The following is a 14,034-nucleotide window of genomic DNA, read 5'->3' as shown; positions in this document are numbered from 1 at the left end:
GCGGCATTCTAGCATAGCTTATGCTCTCTTAAGGCAAGTGGCAAACACTTTGACTTTGTGGACTCTATACTCGTACATCATGGTTTGTCATCCTGCTTCTACATTAAATATGCATGCCAACTCCTCTATTGCCTTGCATGCTACACAATCTCTTGACACCTCGTTAGCCCGGTAACCAAAGAGTAAATGAGGCTGTTAAGTTTATGACAATGTAAGTAACGGCCCGAATAAGCCATCTTAGACACTTTTTTTTTTAAGAATCTGGTGCAAATGTTTTACTGGTTAAAATATATAAGGGTTTGTGTACAGGGCGTTTAACAGTCGAGCACACTTTACTGTAGCGTTCCTACTTGTTTTCACCTGCATATACCTCGAGTTCTGCCACACACACTCTGTGTGGATTTTGCGGTGTTGAATTGATTTTCGATGCGTATCACGCAAATTAAGAACAATTTCATTTTCATTCGACCCGGCTCATGTGATTGGCATATTTGATTAGACCTCGACCTCGGGCAAAGAGACCAACAAGTCAGTTTGAATGGCAAGCCGGACAAGCACCGAAACCAATTAAATTCCATCAAAATTAACTTTTATTTGCTATTTTTTTTCTCTCGCCTCTTCTGTTATGACATTAAATCATTGCGTATACGCAACGTGTGTGCAGTCCAGTTAAGCAGCTTTAAACATACATAAAGCTGCAGCGCTTCGACATACATCACAATTGTTAATTTTCAATGCAGAACGAATGACTTTTAAAATGCTGTTACATTAAAAATCCATTAAATTGGACACGTAAACAGATTGCTTTTAATATTTAAACGGTGTCTGTCAGTCTTTTAACCGGAACACAAAAAATTTATGGAGCTCAAAAATTCTTTCTACATCCATAGAAAATTTATAAATTGGTTAAGTAATATTTTGACTACGCTGACTTTAACTAATGCAATAAAGCTATGTCTATTGAAAATGTTAAAATAAACACACTTCTTTTGACTTGAGGGAGCTCTTAATTGTTTGCCGTTTTCATAAAATTTCAATATTTGTAAAGAAGTCAAGCAAAAAAATTGAAATGTTGTCTGCTTTTGCATTTCATCATTAAAAATCGATATTTCCCGCTGTAAGTATTCACCACATTTGGATCATGTCCTGTTTCGGAGGCGTGGTCGGATGGGCGTGTCCCCATGTGGGGTGCAATGACCCAAGAGCTTATCGCAGCGCCACAATAAACAAGCCAATGCCACCGTTGAGCTGATGCTGGCAAACAAAGCTCTATTTGCTGTGCCATTTACTGCAAAATATTACGTATACGTAAACTGTTCTTCTTTCTTTCAACTTACTTCAGCTTTTAGGGCAATTGCATTGCAGCGACATAGCAAAAGGAGAGTGAGATAATGACAGAATTGTGTGGTATTTATAACATTCTGACAGCAACAATGCAAGTCTTTCTTACACACACTCACGCACGCACACACACAAACAACAATGAAAACATTCACAAAGGACATTGGACTCACGAGTGCACGTAATTGCGTTTGTGTCTGGTACGTCATTATGACCTCCAACTACTGCTGCACGAGTGAGTTGAAAGTGAGAGCAAAATGAAAAAAAAACTGTTAAAGATATTCTTTAAGAAGAATTCGGCGCATGAATGGGATAAAGTATCAGACTATCAGTTAAACAATTATGATAGATTCTCAAACTGCGGCATCTTTAGTAGCATAATCAGAAACAAATCTAAACTAAAACTACAAATAAATCACAAATATCGATGATACTGTGATTGGTTTTTGCTATTTTTAGATAACTGCATGAATAAATTCGGCGAATGAGGGAATAAACTTCCAGTATCTCAATAAATTTATTATGATAGAAAACAGAAATTGATTTACTTATGTTTTTATTTAATGTCAACTAAGATCTCAGGGAAATAAAATTTAATCTTAAAATGAAATAAAAAAAAAATATATAATTTATACTGAAAATGATACATTTTATAGCATTGCTCTCTCTCTGATCATAAATATCGATGACTTTCTTATCAGATATTGTCTTTGCCTATAAGTAAATGTATCATTAAAATGTAACGGGATACTCTGCTACTCTTGTTGCTTTTTTTTTTTTACTGTTGTAGCTGCTGTTGTTATTATCGCAGATGCCTCTGTTGCAATAAATCTAGCATGCAACACGGGCACAGCCACCTGACATTGTGCAAAAATAATTACTTGCAACGGGTTCGGAATGCATGCGAGGCGACACGAAATCGAATTACGTAATGCTAACGGTGGGGCCACAGTAATCAAGTGACAGCAATACGAAAAAGAGGGAGGGACGGAAGGAACAGAGAAAAGTGGTCTGGGATGAGTTGGCCTGGTCAGGCGCGTAAACAGCAATCAATCATGTAAGAGAGCGAAGCTATACAACTACAACAAGCAGTAAATCAACAAACCAGCAACGAAAAGTCCGTCAACAGTTCTGAATTCACATAGCAGATAACTCAAAATTTAACTAATGTTTGTGATTTAAATTGATTCGTACACTATGAAATAAGTGTTTTAGCTCTAAAAATGATAGAATATTATTTATTAAATAAACACAAAAGTTGACTCACGATAACAAAAAACAAAACAAATTTAAGTTGTTATTAGACAGATTTTTAATTAAATTTATGATCTGTATAATTTAAAATGTCCAATAACTGAATAATATTGTATTTACTCAAAAAACTTTTAAAAAGTTTACAATTTAAAAATGTATAATTATAATTATATATTTTGCATAAACTGGACTTTTTTTTTTACATTTATATACAATTGTTGCTCTGACCGGATGTCATCATCGTTATCAGCATTACAGCTTAGAGCTTCCGATGCGATTGGCACTTGTCAAACTGATTGAGTGAAAAGGAAATGCCGTCTTTTTATCTGTCTATAGCTGAGATGAGCATTTGGAATCTACTCTGGCTACTGATAAACTGCAATGACTGTTGTTAACTGCTTGACTAGTTGACAGACGGACTAACCGATTGACGGATTGACTGACTGAATGAGTGAATGAATGAAGGTCATATTGCACTTCTGTAGTTTCTGTTTCGATTCTCATGTGATTTGTCCCGCAACTTAGCATTGCAAATAGATAGATAAATGGCAAAGTCGATCAAATTACATGCAGCGATTGTCTTGTCAGCTGGGGCAACATTTTATCATTCTTGCATCAATGCTTGTCTCACGGGTCTTAGCATTGTGAAATGGCATTAATCTTTATTAAATTGTTTGCATGTTCTCACTGGTATTAAACGCTTAATAATAGCTACACATTACGGAGACTGCACGCATTATTTATTCACATTTAGGTCCCACCCACGATCCCATATTTCAAATGGGGTCAAACTCAATTTGCCGTATTAAGCAATTCAAGCAGCAGTAACCAACTATGTAAAACAATAGTTGACTGCCAACGCACCCTATGTGATTGACGTTAAAATACCCTGTACGAGTATTTTGTTTTGGGTGTATTTTCCTTGTCCGGTTGCTAAAAATGTAGCATACCCTTTTGCTGCGTTCAGCTACAGGGTACAAAAAGCCACAAAACTTTAACAAAATGCAGCAAAGTTACAAAATGCTGCAAATTGCATGAAATGGATATGGAACAATAAACGAACTTTAGTTCCGGTTTTGTTGGCACTTCAAACTCAATGACCATTATGGAAAACTAGGACCGTAATGTGTTTGATGCGGGCTTGTGCTATTTGATTTGTTTTATTTGTGGTCAGCATCCATGTACCGAGTGTGTGTGTGTCTCTGTGGTGAGTGTTTACACCAACAAAATGGTGGGTGAACAGTATCATTGTGAGTTTGTATTCTGCTGGGTTAGAGTGTTGATAAAATAAGTGAAACTTACGAGTTATTATACTGGTAGCGAAGTAAAGTATTGAGAAACGATCTTAAGAATAAGCTTAAATATTAGACAAATATACTATATCTTTTATTAAACAAATTTATTTATTGAATGGGTTTTCTTTTTAAATTTTATTGAAATTGTTTCTAAATCATTTGTTACATTTAACCATTTCTCACGCAACAACCAAAAAAAATGCTCTCTAAGTTTTTTTTTAAGAGTTATCCGCTCTGCTGTTGTTAGTTAGAAAATTTTAATGTGAACTTTTATTATAGCTTTTCGAGTCATTTTTATAGTCAGTTAAATTGGTTATTTAAGTGTAAACGACGAGTCTCGATAACGAACTTTAATTTTACAATGTCAGACAATGAATAATGCAAATTGGAAGCTTGCAAATTGGTTTTTCGCCAGTTTCACTTTATTATTTCTATTCCTGCAATGTGGGATGGACTACAAGGCGTATGCGCAATGCCATTTAAAGCGCTGACTCTCGTTGATATTAAAGCATTCATTGCCCGTGGAATTCGCAATGCGTTTTGTTGTTGACTTAATCCCAAGGCGATTGCAGAATTTTGTAAATTCTCAATTCTCTGCAGAGAACTGAGCGACAAACTGCAACTTTTGCACTGCGTATGCTGTCCCTGATTTAGGGCATGCCCGACGGACTTTGGACGCGGTGGCTCGCTGTTTTGATGGTGGTTGAGGGAGGCCGGCTGCAGGTTTTATTGGACTCGCAGCGCATAAATATTGCAGAGGGCATAAAAATCATAGTTAATTGCACGGTTTGTTACTTTGTTGTTCAGGGTCGCTGATTTTATGGATGTATTTCCCTTTAGTTAGACAACAGTTTAACATTGGCCTCATATGCGTTGCATACCATGCAATGCTACAACTCTTTTTTTTATCCATTTTGTGTTGTCAATTTAAAACACTTTTATATGCGACATTGTTTTGTGGGGCCGCATCAGAGTTGACGTTTTGGTGTTTTTTTTTCATGGTTGCAAACCTATTCTGATCCAAACCACGTAGAATCGGTTCGGTTCGGGTTTTTAAAATTATTTACTTTGCAAACCCGAACCTAAACTGAACCGCTTTCTAAAATAAAAGGTATGGTTCGAAAAAAATAATAATAATTAGGTTCGAACCCAAACCTTGTGTTCAGGGGGTATATTAACCAATTCGCGAACCGTACTGATGTCCTACTCTATGGCTCGAGCCGCCGAACCGAACCTTTAACAAAATTTTGGAGGTTTGCAGCCTTAGTTTTTTTTGTTTACACTAAATCTTTTAAAACATAATTTTTAAGATGCTTTGTAATGCTAGAATTGCAACTATCCATCGAGGTACTTAATTTCATTGCTTGCAACAATAAGTAGTAATCAAATGTGCAGTAAGATAAAGAAAACTAAGATTATAATTCAAGCTCCATCAACTACACATGATTACAGTCGAGTTTCTTTAGTGGTAATCTTGTAATTGTTTACGAAAATTTTGGTGGGTTTTTTAAAAAGCAAAACGACAACACTGGTCCGCTCATACATATAAACGAAGCTAAGTCGAGGAGCTTACATTTGGATCGTCACATGGTCACATGGCGCAGTTGGATGTTGCGGTTTAATGGGAGTTCCCATGTGTGGGTGTTCTTAGCACTTAAATACTTACATGCGCTTAGTTTACTGCAGGTTTACTTTTATGTTGTTTCATGTTGGTGATGCCTGCCTTTCACTCTTTTAAATGCAACTTAAAGCGTAAAAAGTAAGCTTCATTTAAGATGAGCCTTTATTGTATTATAATTCACATTAAAACAATATTTATTTCAACCAATCGTGGATTCTTTTGAATGATTCACAATGCTCACTAATTTCATCTACTTTGTCAACTGTTTTTATAATTATTCTAATTCAATTTCTAACGAAAAATATATGTTAACATTGACAATCAGCCCACTTAATTCAATTTTGTTGATGCCGCAAAACAAAAAAAAATAACAAAACAATTTAATTAATTCCCACAGCATCAACGCATAAATTAAATTACAGTTTGTTATTCCAAGTAATATAAATATATATATTTCTTTTGCTCACAGGAAAAAATGACCAGTAAGTAAATATTTAAGCGAAGACTTTGTTTTTATGCAGGCTGTGCAAAACTTAAGCTTGAAAAAATGAAATAAAATGAGGAATTCTTGACAGCAGAAGAGGTTGTAGCTAAAATTGTTGGCCAATGCATTGGGCTTAGAGCGGCTTAGTTTTATGCTGATTGTGCACGGCTTCTGGCTGTTATAATATTTTTTTAAATACTAACGATGCGCTTTTGCTAAGAATTTGTTATATTTATTTATGTCGTTAGCAGTGACTTTAAGTGATAATTAAGTCGGGATACTTTAAATCAAAAAAATCCAAATTATATTTTTTAAATTATATTAATAAATTTTAATCTCTTACAGTTCCTTGTAAATAAGCACATATATTTGAATGTTAACTATAAGAGATCATTTCACAATGTAACTTAAGTTTATTTCATAAGCTCAACAAGTTTAAAAGGAGTTATTTTTAAGGTTTTCACTATCGTTTTAGCATACACTTTTTGGATCAACTGATAACAAGTGCTCGAGTGTTAACAAATTCTCACACAAGTAGTTTGTGGTGCATTTGATGTGCATTTGCATTTGTTTAATAACTTTCCAAGCTTTCTGTTTGTCAGTTATACCCCCCAGAAACTCTCGGGGTGAGTGCTTTGTTGCTTTACGACATTACCATAAAGCGAAGCTCAGCTGAGCTGGTGGCGCCAAAAGCGGCACATAAAAAGCAGACAGCTGCCAGGCTAAGCAACATTTTGGTTTATTATTGTGCAGCACTTTTATGTTAACTTTACAGAAAAAAAACGAGAAAAAGTAAAAGCTGAGAACACAAAGACAACAAACGTGACACCTTTCAGCTGGAGGCAACGGCACGTGCCATAGCTCTAAAGGTATCTGAAATATGGGAATATTTTTGCAGATGAACACCAAGTCCATTGACATGTTTCTACGACTCTTGTACTGTCATGTCCTGGAACTGAGTGATTTAAATGCTCCGGCAGCCAACAGCTTAAGGCTATTGGTATGCATAAATAAAAAAAATGAGAAGCTATGAAGCTTTAAAATTATGAAATATTGTTGCATGACTCGACTGCAGTTTACTGTTGCTGTTGCTGTTGCTACATTACAGCATCCATCAATTGCACTATGTTGCCATGGCCATAACTATGTCTATACCCTTTTTCGTTCACGTTCTCTTTCTCCATTTGCATTATGATGAGCTTTGCTATCTCATTGGCCGATTTGCATGAAAATTATATGCATTTGAGTTCTCGCTTTTGTCTGGTTGCTTTATTCTCAGTTCTCTTTTGCTCGTCCGATGCAGCTTTTGTTTAAGCTGCACATTTAATGCATATCAATCCCCACAATGAAGACCTCATTAAAAAGCAATGGCTCAGTGTACGCTTGGCGTTCCCATCATGTTTGTCCGCATTTCTGTCACAATTCATCAACACATTTTCAAAAAACTTTCCACAAGTTTTCATTAATAATATGTCATCGTTCTCAACAAGTTTATGCGACTTTTTAACATTTGTCAGTCAATTGTCAAAAATTTTCTGCTCATAGAATATGCAAAAAATCCAAAGAATACTTTTGCAGCTTGCTTGACATTGTGACAGTTGCCCAACTTAGGAACAAACTTCGATTCACTTATGGAAATTTTCTAGTACTTGTAAATTTCTGTGCACTTTGACACTTTAAGTGAAGAGCAAATAGCAGCTTGCAACAACAACAAATTCCTCTGCAGTTGCCACAAAAAGTAATTTCATGCCGTTACCAAATTTTAGCAAAACAATTTTGTTCTAACATATTTGGTGTAAAAGAGTGTCTCCCTTCCCTCTCCACAGTTGCAGCCTTAAATTGTTTGCCATTTCCGTGCTGAATTTGCATCTCTCAGTTTTCGCATGACTCCTAGTTCGCCAACCCTCAACTTGATGAACTTTGTTGGGAAGAAGCATGTTAGAAAATTGCAAAATTTCAAATTTGGCTATAAAATGCCTGGCGGTCATCGTGGGTTTAGATTCAACTCTAGGGACGGGCTCTGACGGTTTAGTTCATCTAACCGGTTTCAAGCTTTGGTTAATTAACACACAGCTTGGCAATTCATTTTACTTAAAGCATGAAATATTATCGCTGGAGTCAGTTAATCTTTGGCGAGGGTTGCACTTGTAAATGTACAGTAAAATGCATGCACCAATAATTTTATAACCCTAATTGGCCCTAATGACACCAGTGTTTGGATAAGCCCAGGGGATTTGAGTTACAATAATTATGTGGCAATTATTTTCTTAAGCTAAAAGCTTAAGGCTCATTTTTTACAATGTCCAATTAACGTCTCACTTAACTAAAAGATATTTTGACACAACAATTTACGTATAAAAATTAATTTTGAATTGAATAACGAATTGGAGATAAAATTGAACTGAAATACAAAAAAAAACGGGACATAGTTTTATAATATTTATATTATATTATAAGAATTTGTAAAATATCTGTTATATCTAAAAAGTTTGTAATTTTTTGAACTAATAACTATAACAGGGCTTGCTTGATATTTGAAAATACAAAAGAAGTTTAAGCTTTATAAAAATGTTTAACACAAATTTTAATCGGGAGAGTCTTAAATTATTGAGACAGCAAATTGAGAACCTTTTGCTCATAGATAAATCTATAATTATAATTGAAATGGGTTCTGATCAAAATAAGTTACCTTTGTAAACTTAATATCAAGATTTTTTAACGGAAAAAGTGAAAGCCAAGAGCTGTACTTACCTTCATTTGAGGACAGGGCCAGAAGATGACGCTTTTATTATAATCGTGAGCAAGTTGTTCAGCCAGTTGGTGGCAGTGACCCAAGCTACGGGTATACTCCTCCTGCTCCTGATGTTTTTGATGTTCTAGTTGTTCGTGTTGTTGTTTTTTGGCCTGCTGTGCCGATGCTGATAAAATGTCTGCTGACAACTGTTTCAGTTTCATTTGGGTTTGCTGCTGCTGCTGACGCGGCTGCTTTGTTGGGTCAACGCCATCGCCTTTGCCTTTTCCTTTGCCATCATCATTGTAGTCCACGTCGGTGTCTACATTAATGCCCGCATTTAAAGTCTTTACAACGCTCGTGTATTTGGGTAGCTCAAGTAATTTAATGAAGCCACTTAAATCTGTGCGTCAGCATCGCCATCATTGGGACAGAAGAATGAGAAGAAAAAAAAGTGAAGAAAAGAAAGAAACAAGATACATTTTATGTAGCATATACTATAAAAAGCGTTGCATATTTAAGCCCTTTGTATATGGAAATGCGTGCGTGTGTTTGTGTGTGTTTAAGAGGTGAAGTAACAGCAAATGCAGATGAAGGCAGTAGACTATAAGCGCCTTCTGTCTACAACTTCATTCAAGTACTTTTGAGATTTCTTTGCATTGCCTGCTTACTGTAATTGTTGCTGTAACTGACACTGTAAATGTAACTGTAACTGGCAAGTTCTATGAGCTATAAATGCCAAGATTTACATGATGCCGGCTCTTTAAAATGCATTTTGTGATACTGTACTTATTCCCAAGTTTCACAAGATACTTGACAATCTAGTTGTCCTTTCAGTGAATAACCTTGTTTAAAAACTCTGAGCATAGCTTTAATTCAGTTGAATAAATCTCTAATGAAGTTGGAATTAGAAGAAGTGGTCTAAGAATTCTTAAGTTCATCCACTAATTATAATGAAATAAATTTTTGTTATCTGAAATAGTGATTTTTAAAGATAAACTGAAATTATTTATTTCTAGTCACGTCGACATTTAAGACGTTTTCATCAACCTGTCATAATTGTAATGAATTTTCTTTGTCTTGAATCAAAAGTTGTTTTTATTGATAAATTTTAGTCAGATTTCATGTCTATCTCCAGAGAATATCATATTAAAATTGAATGGCAGTAAATCTTTGCTGACTCGTGAGCCAATAAAGTCAATTTTAAAGATTAACTTGCCACCCTTATAGCATTTCAGCAAAGTAACTTTTATATTTAGATGCATTTTTCTTTTTATTTATTTATTTTTTTACTGCAGGTTCTTGCATAATCCATTTTGCAGGCTGGCAAATGGCAGAGCAAAGGCAAACTGGCAAGTTGTCGCATTCGTAACTACGAGTGTTCTATGTATACTATATTCTGACTCAGGCACGTTATCCACCTTTTAATTTGTCGCTTTTGCTGCAGAGGTAGACGATCCGGGGCAATACAACTTATACATTTGTCCGGCCTTTTGTGCCGCCACAAAATGTGGAGAGCTCTGGGGCAAGTCGCATGGGCATAAACTATGAATTTTCTGTGGTTATGTGGCGACGGAGGAGAGAACGGAAGATGCAGGACAATAACTTTTACCCATGTGCCCATAAATTGCGGCTGAGTGGTATGAGGATGAACTAACTGCAGCATATGCAACTAAAATCAATTTCAATATTTTGCAACATAAAAACGTACCAGACAATCGACACAAAGAGACAAAGAAAGAGAAAAAAAAATGGCAGAGAGCGAGAGAAATCACTGCAAATAGAATTTATTTAGCATGTGGACAACACAATCGAGAAAGAGAAAAACCAAGTTACGAGCTTAGTTTGAAAATTGAATTTCTTTGTCCAGCACTTTAATCAAAATCTGTTTTGCAACTTAATTTATTTTATTAAAACCCCTGAATGAGTGTCGAGTAAAAAGTGAAAACTTTTATTTATGACAACTAACGGTAGATTGTTCATATTAAAGATATCAAATTAAACTTTGCTATACCAAGAATAAATGTCTTGCAATTGGCGAAAACTTTGGCGCCAAATAAGTGAGCAATGCGCAAGTTTTCCACCAGCAAACTTCAAGGTTCTTCTTGTTCTTTAACATCTTACTCATGTATAGTCGCCCATGTTTACTTCGAAACTAACTAAAAGAAAGCAAATTGAAAGAATATAACAAATAACGAGACAGACAAACAGTGATACGAAGGAAAAGAGGAGGAGAAATGCAAAACTTCAAAGACTCAACTTAGGCGTTAGTTGCAAATTAAAGTAACCATTTCAAGTCTGGCCAAGATCTAGCCAAACTTGGCTTCATCGCGATTTTTGGCGAGTCCTTTAAGGAAATACTCAGAAAGTTATAGAGCATAATTTGGTAATAAACTTGATAAGTTTTTAAATTTAGCTTATTGCTAGTTTTTTTTTTACTTATTAGATGTATTTTTATCATGGTTGTTGGATTTACTTTATTCGGTTTCAGTAAGGAAAAGTTCTACATCATTACTGTTAAAATGAAGAGGATAATAACGATAAAAAGTAATTTAAGTAGTCTTGATCATGGTAAAGAGTTGATTCTGTCAGTTTCTCTTACTTTACTGTGTATATTTTAAATTTGAGAATGATAATTTGAAGTGTTATTTCAGGCTGCATTTAAATTTCCATTAGTTATACTCCATGAGCTCTGTCAGGAATAAACATCATACAATTCTTGAACGATAAAAGCAAATGAACACGTAGAAAATGCTTGCCCTTTAAAATGATTGAATTAACGTTGTGAAAGCGGTCGGTGAAATAAAATAAATATACTCATAAGTCAGTTGCAGCTGCTATTAAGTTTTCAACCGGAAATTGTAAGCTGTCACTTGCCTTGCCAAAGGCCAGAAATGTGTATGAACTTTCTCTCCCTCCCTCTCTCATGCTCACTCTTTTTCACCCTCGTACTCGTATTTATGACATCGATGGCCGGCAGAGAGCTCAGGATGCAGGCAAGTTCTTTAGCGTTACTTGCTGCGCGCCTGTAATTGATGGCAATGTAATTAAAGTTGTAAGTACACAGGAAAACATAGAGAAGCAGCATAGTACGCAACTTGATGAAACGAGGAAAAGCCAAAGAAAAGCGACACAACACGTGGGCATCAAATTCAAAACTTGCTCGTTGCGCTTTAATTAGTTTAAACAGCGAAAAAAATAGAAGAATAATTATTGCCTTTTACTTAATTTGCCAAGCAGCCCAAAGTCTGCGCATAATGCATGCAATTTGAGTTTGCAATGGGGACACATTTTTTTTGTGTCTTCAGAAATAAAACTTTCATTATAAAACTTGCTTTCAAAAGTATTCTTGCTATTGTTCTCAACTGGCTAATTGGACTTTTCAGTCGCCTAAAGCTTAGTTAAATAAGGTCAATTTTTTTATTAATAACATACAAAATTCCTTTGTTTGCATTGCTTGTATTACACTTGCGATTTAATTAATAAAATTTTTTTTGGAGAAAGCTAAGGTCAGCGAAAAAAGTCACCTTATTAACATATATCTCTTGACTAGAAAAAAGGCGTTGCTTTTATTCAAAAAAATTATTTTTATGTTGAACTTTATTTAACAACATGTCAAATAAAATATAAACATTTTTCAGAAATTCATTAAAAAAAAAAGTGAATTGATCAAAAATAAAAAAATTTTTCATAAGTATTCGTTATGCTTTGACATCTTTCTGATGTTTAGATGTTAGATTTTTCTTCCCTTGTTGCTTGTCACTTGTGTAATACGATATGGCATAGAATTTATTAAGCTTTTAAGAAGTGGTTTGTCCAATTTCATTGCTATATAAAACTCGATTTAAAGTTTGGATTACAACTAGGAGAGTTCCTTCACATTTTATTAAGAAAGTTACACATGTTATACAAATCTTTCTGGCTGTGAATAGTTAGGTTTCTGACTATTTAACTAAACAACCCATCAGTTGCTATTGCCAAACAGCCGAAAACTGGCACAAACTATCTTTCAAAGGAGAAATCAGTGATAAAACGACGTGCAAATTCAAAGAGGTTCGTAGACTAACATTTAGATACAAGAAAAAAAAACAAGAAACCAAACCAAAATGTGGCGAAAATACAGCAGACTGGCGTGATAAAATAAACAAAATGGTAGTACATAGTCTGACTGACCACATGTCTGTGAGTGTGTGTGTGTGTTAGTGTTAGAGTGTTGTGGCGTTGGTTTTTGCACTTACCAACATCATGCAGAAAATCGACGCTGGCGTTAGATAAATGCACTTGAAAAAACTCTACAAAATGCTGGAAGCCCTGTTGCACATGCATCATATCAATGTGCAACGATGAAGGTATTAAAACAGCTACACGCTGTGCCACAGAACCTGCTGCAGATGCCTCACGTTGTTGTTGTTGTTGTTGTTGCTTCTGTTGTCGGCGTTGACGTGGTTGTCGCGGTTCTTGTTGATGTTGCTGTTGTGTTGCGGGCTTTTGCTGTTGACGTGTCTGACGTTCAAATTCTCGCGCATTACTACGTGATCGTTGTTGTTGCTGTTGTTTTGATGCTCTTTTTGTTGTTGCTCTGCTCAAAATTGAATTGCTGCTAAGCGTTGCTGCTGCTGTTGTCGCTGACGTGAGGAAAGTTGCAGTTGTAGTTGCAGTTGCATTTGACGTTGTCTTGAGCACTTTGCCAGCTTGCGTTGTGGTCTGCTGGACAAGCAATGTTCTTGGCTCCGTGAGGTTGCTGATGGCGGTGGTGTTGGTGTTGGTGTTGCTGTTGCTGCTGCTGTTGGTGGTGGTGGTGAATGTCAATGTGGAGGAGACGTTGTGGGAATTGAGAAAGAAGAAGGCTGTCAACAGCAGAAATAATTTAGCAATTTGACAGATTGTTAACTTCATTTATGTTGCGTATTTTGTTTGTTGCTGTGGTTGTTTTATTCTTGTTGTTGTTGTTAATATTGTTGCTTCCCTGCTGCTAATGCTGTTGTTGCTAGTCTCAATTTTATAGTGCCTTTAACTTTGCTTAGCTGCAGAGCTTACGGACCTAGCTGTACAGTCCTCACATTTTGTTGCCGTGGTTGTTGGCCGTTACTATTAGTATTGTTGATGTTGTTGTTGCTGCTGTTAAAGTTAGCAATATTTGCTCGTGCTGCGTTTAAATTTGTCATAATTGCGTTGTGAATGCTGGCAAATTGCAGTTGACTGCAAAAGAAAAAAAAGATGGAAGTTAAACAATTGAATTTCTTTTCGCATTATTTAAATGCATTTTTAAAAAGGTAAAACACAATGGAAAAAAAACGTATTCCACAAA

The 14,034-nt window shown here is 35.5% G+C and overlaps 1 protein-coding gene across 1 annotated transcript in view; it reads right to left on the bottom strand.

The window, feature by feature from the left end:
- Positions 1–13,622, bottom strand: part of LOC117792456 — a 39,067-nt gene extending 25,445 nt beyond the window's left edge. Inside the window, exons 1-3 of the mRNA XM_034632611.1 lie at positions 13,410–13,622; positions 12,965–13,247; positions 8,747–9,129 (exon numbers count right to left, since the gene is read on the bottom strand). Of these exons, the coding sequence (XP_034488502.1) occupies positions 8,747–9,129; positions 12,965–13,247; positions 13,410–13,622 (879 nt within the window). The remainder of the gene's footprint in view (positions 1–8,746; positions 9,130–12,964; positions 13,248–13,409) is intronic.
- Positions 13,623–14,034: the final 412 nt, after the last annotated feature.

Source organism: Drosophila innubila (genome assembly GCF_004354385.1).
Source record: "Drosophila innubila isolate TH190305 chromosome 3R unlocalized genomic scaffold, UK_Dinn_1.0 2_E_3R, whole genome shotgun sequence".
Lineage (NCBI taxonomy): Eukaryota > Metazoa > Arthropoda > Insecta > Diptera > Drosophilidae > Drosophila > Drosophila innubila.
This window is presented reverse-complemented; position numbering and strand designations above follow the sequence as displayed.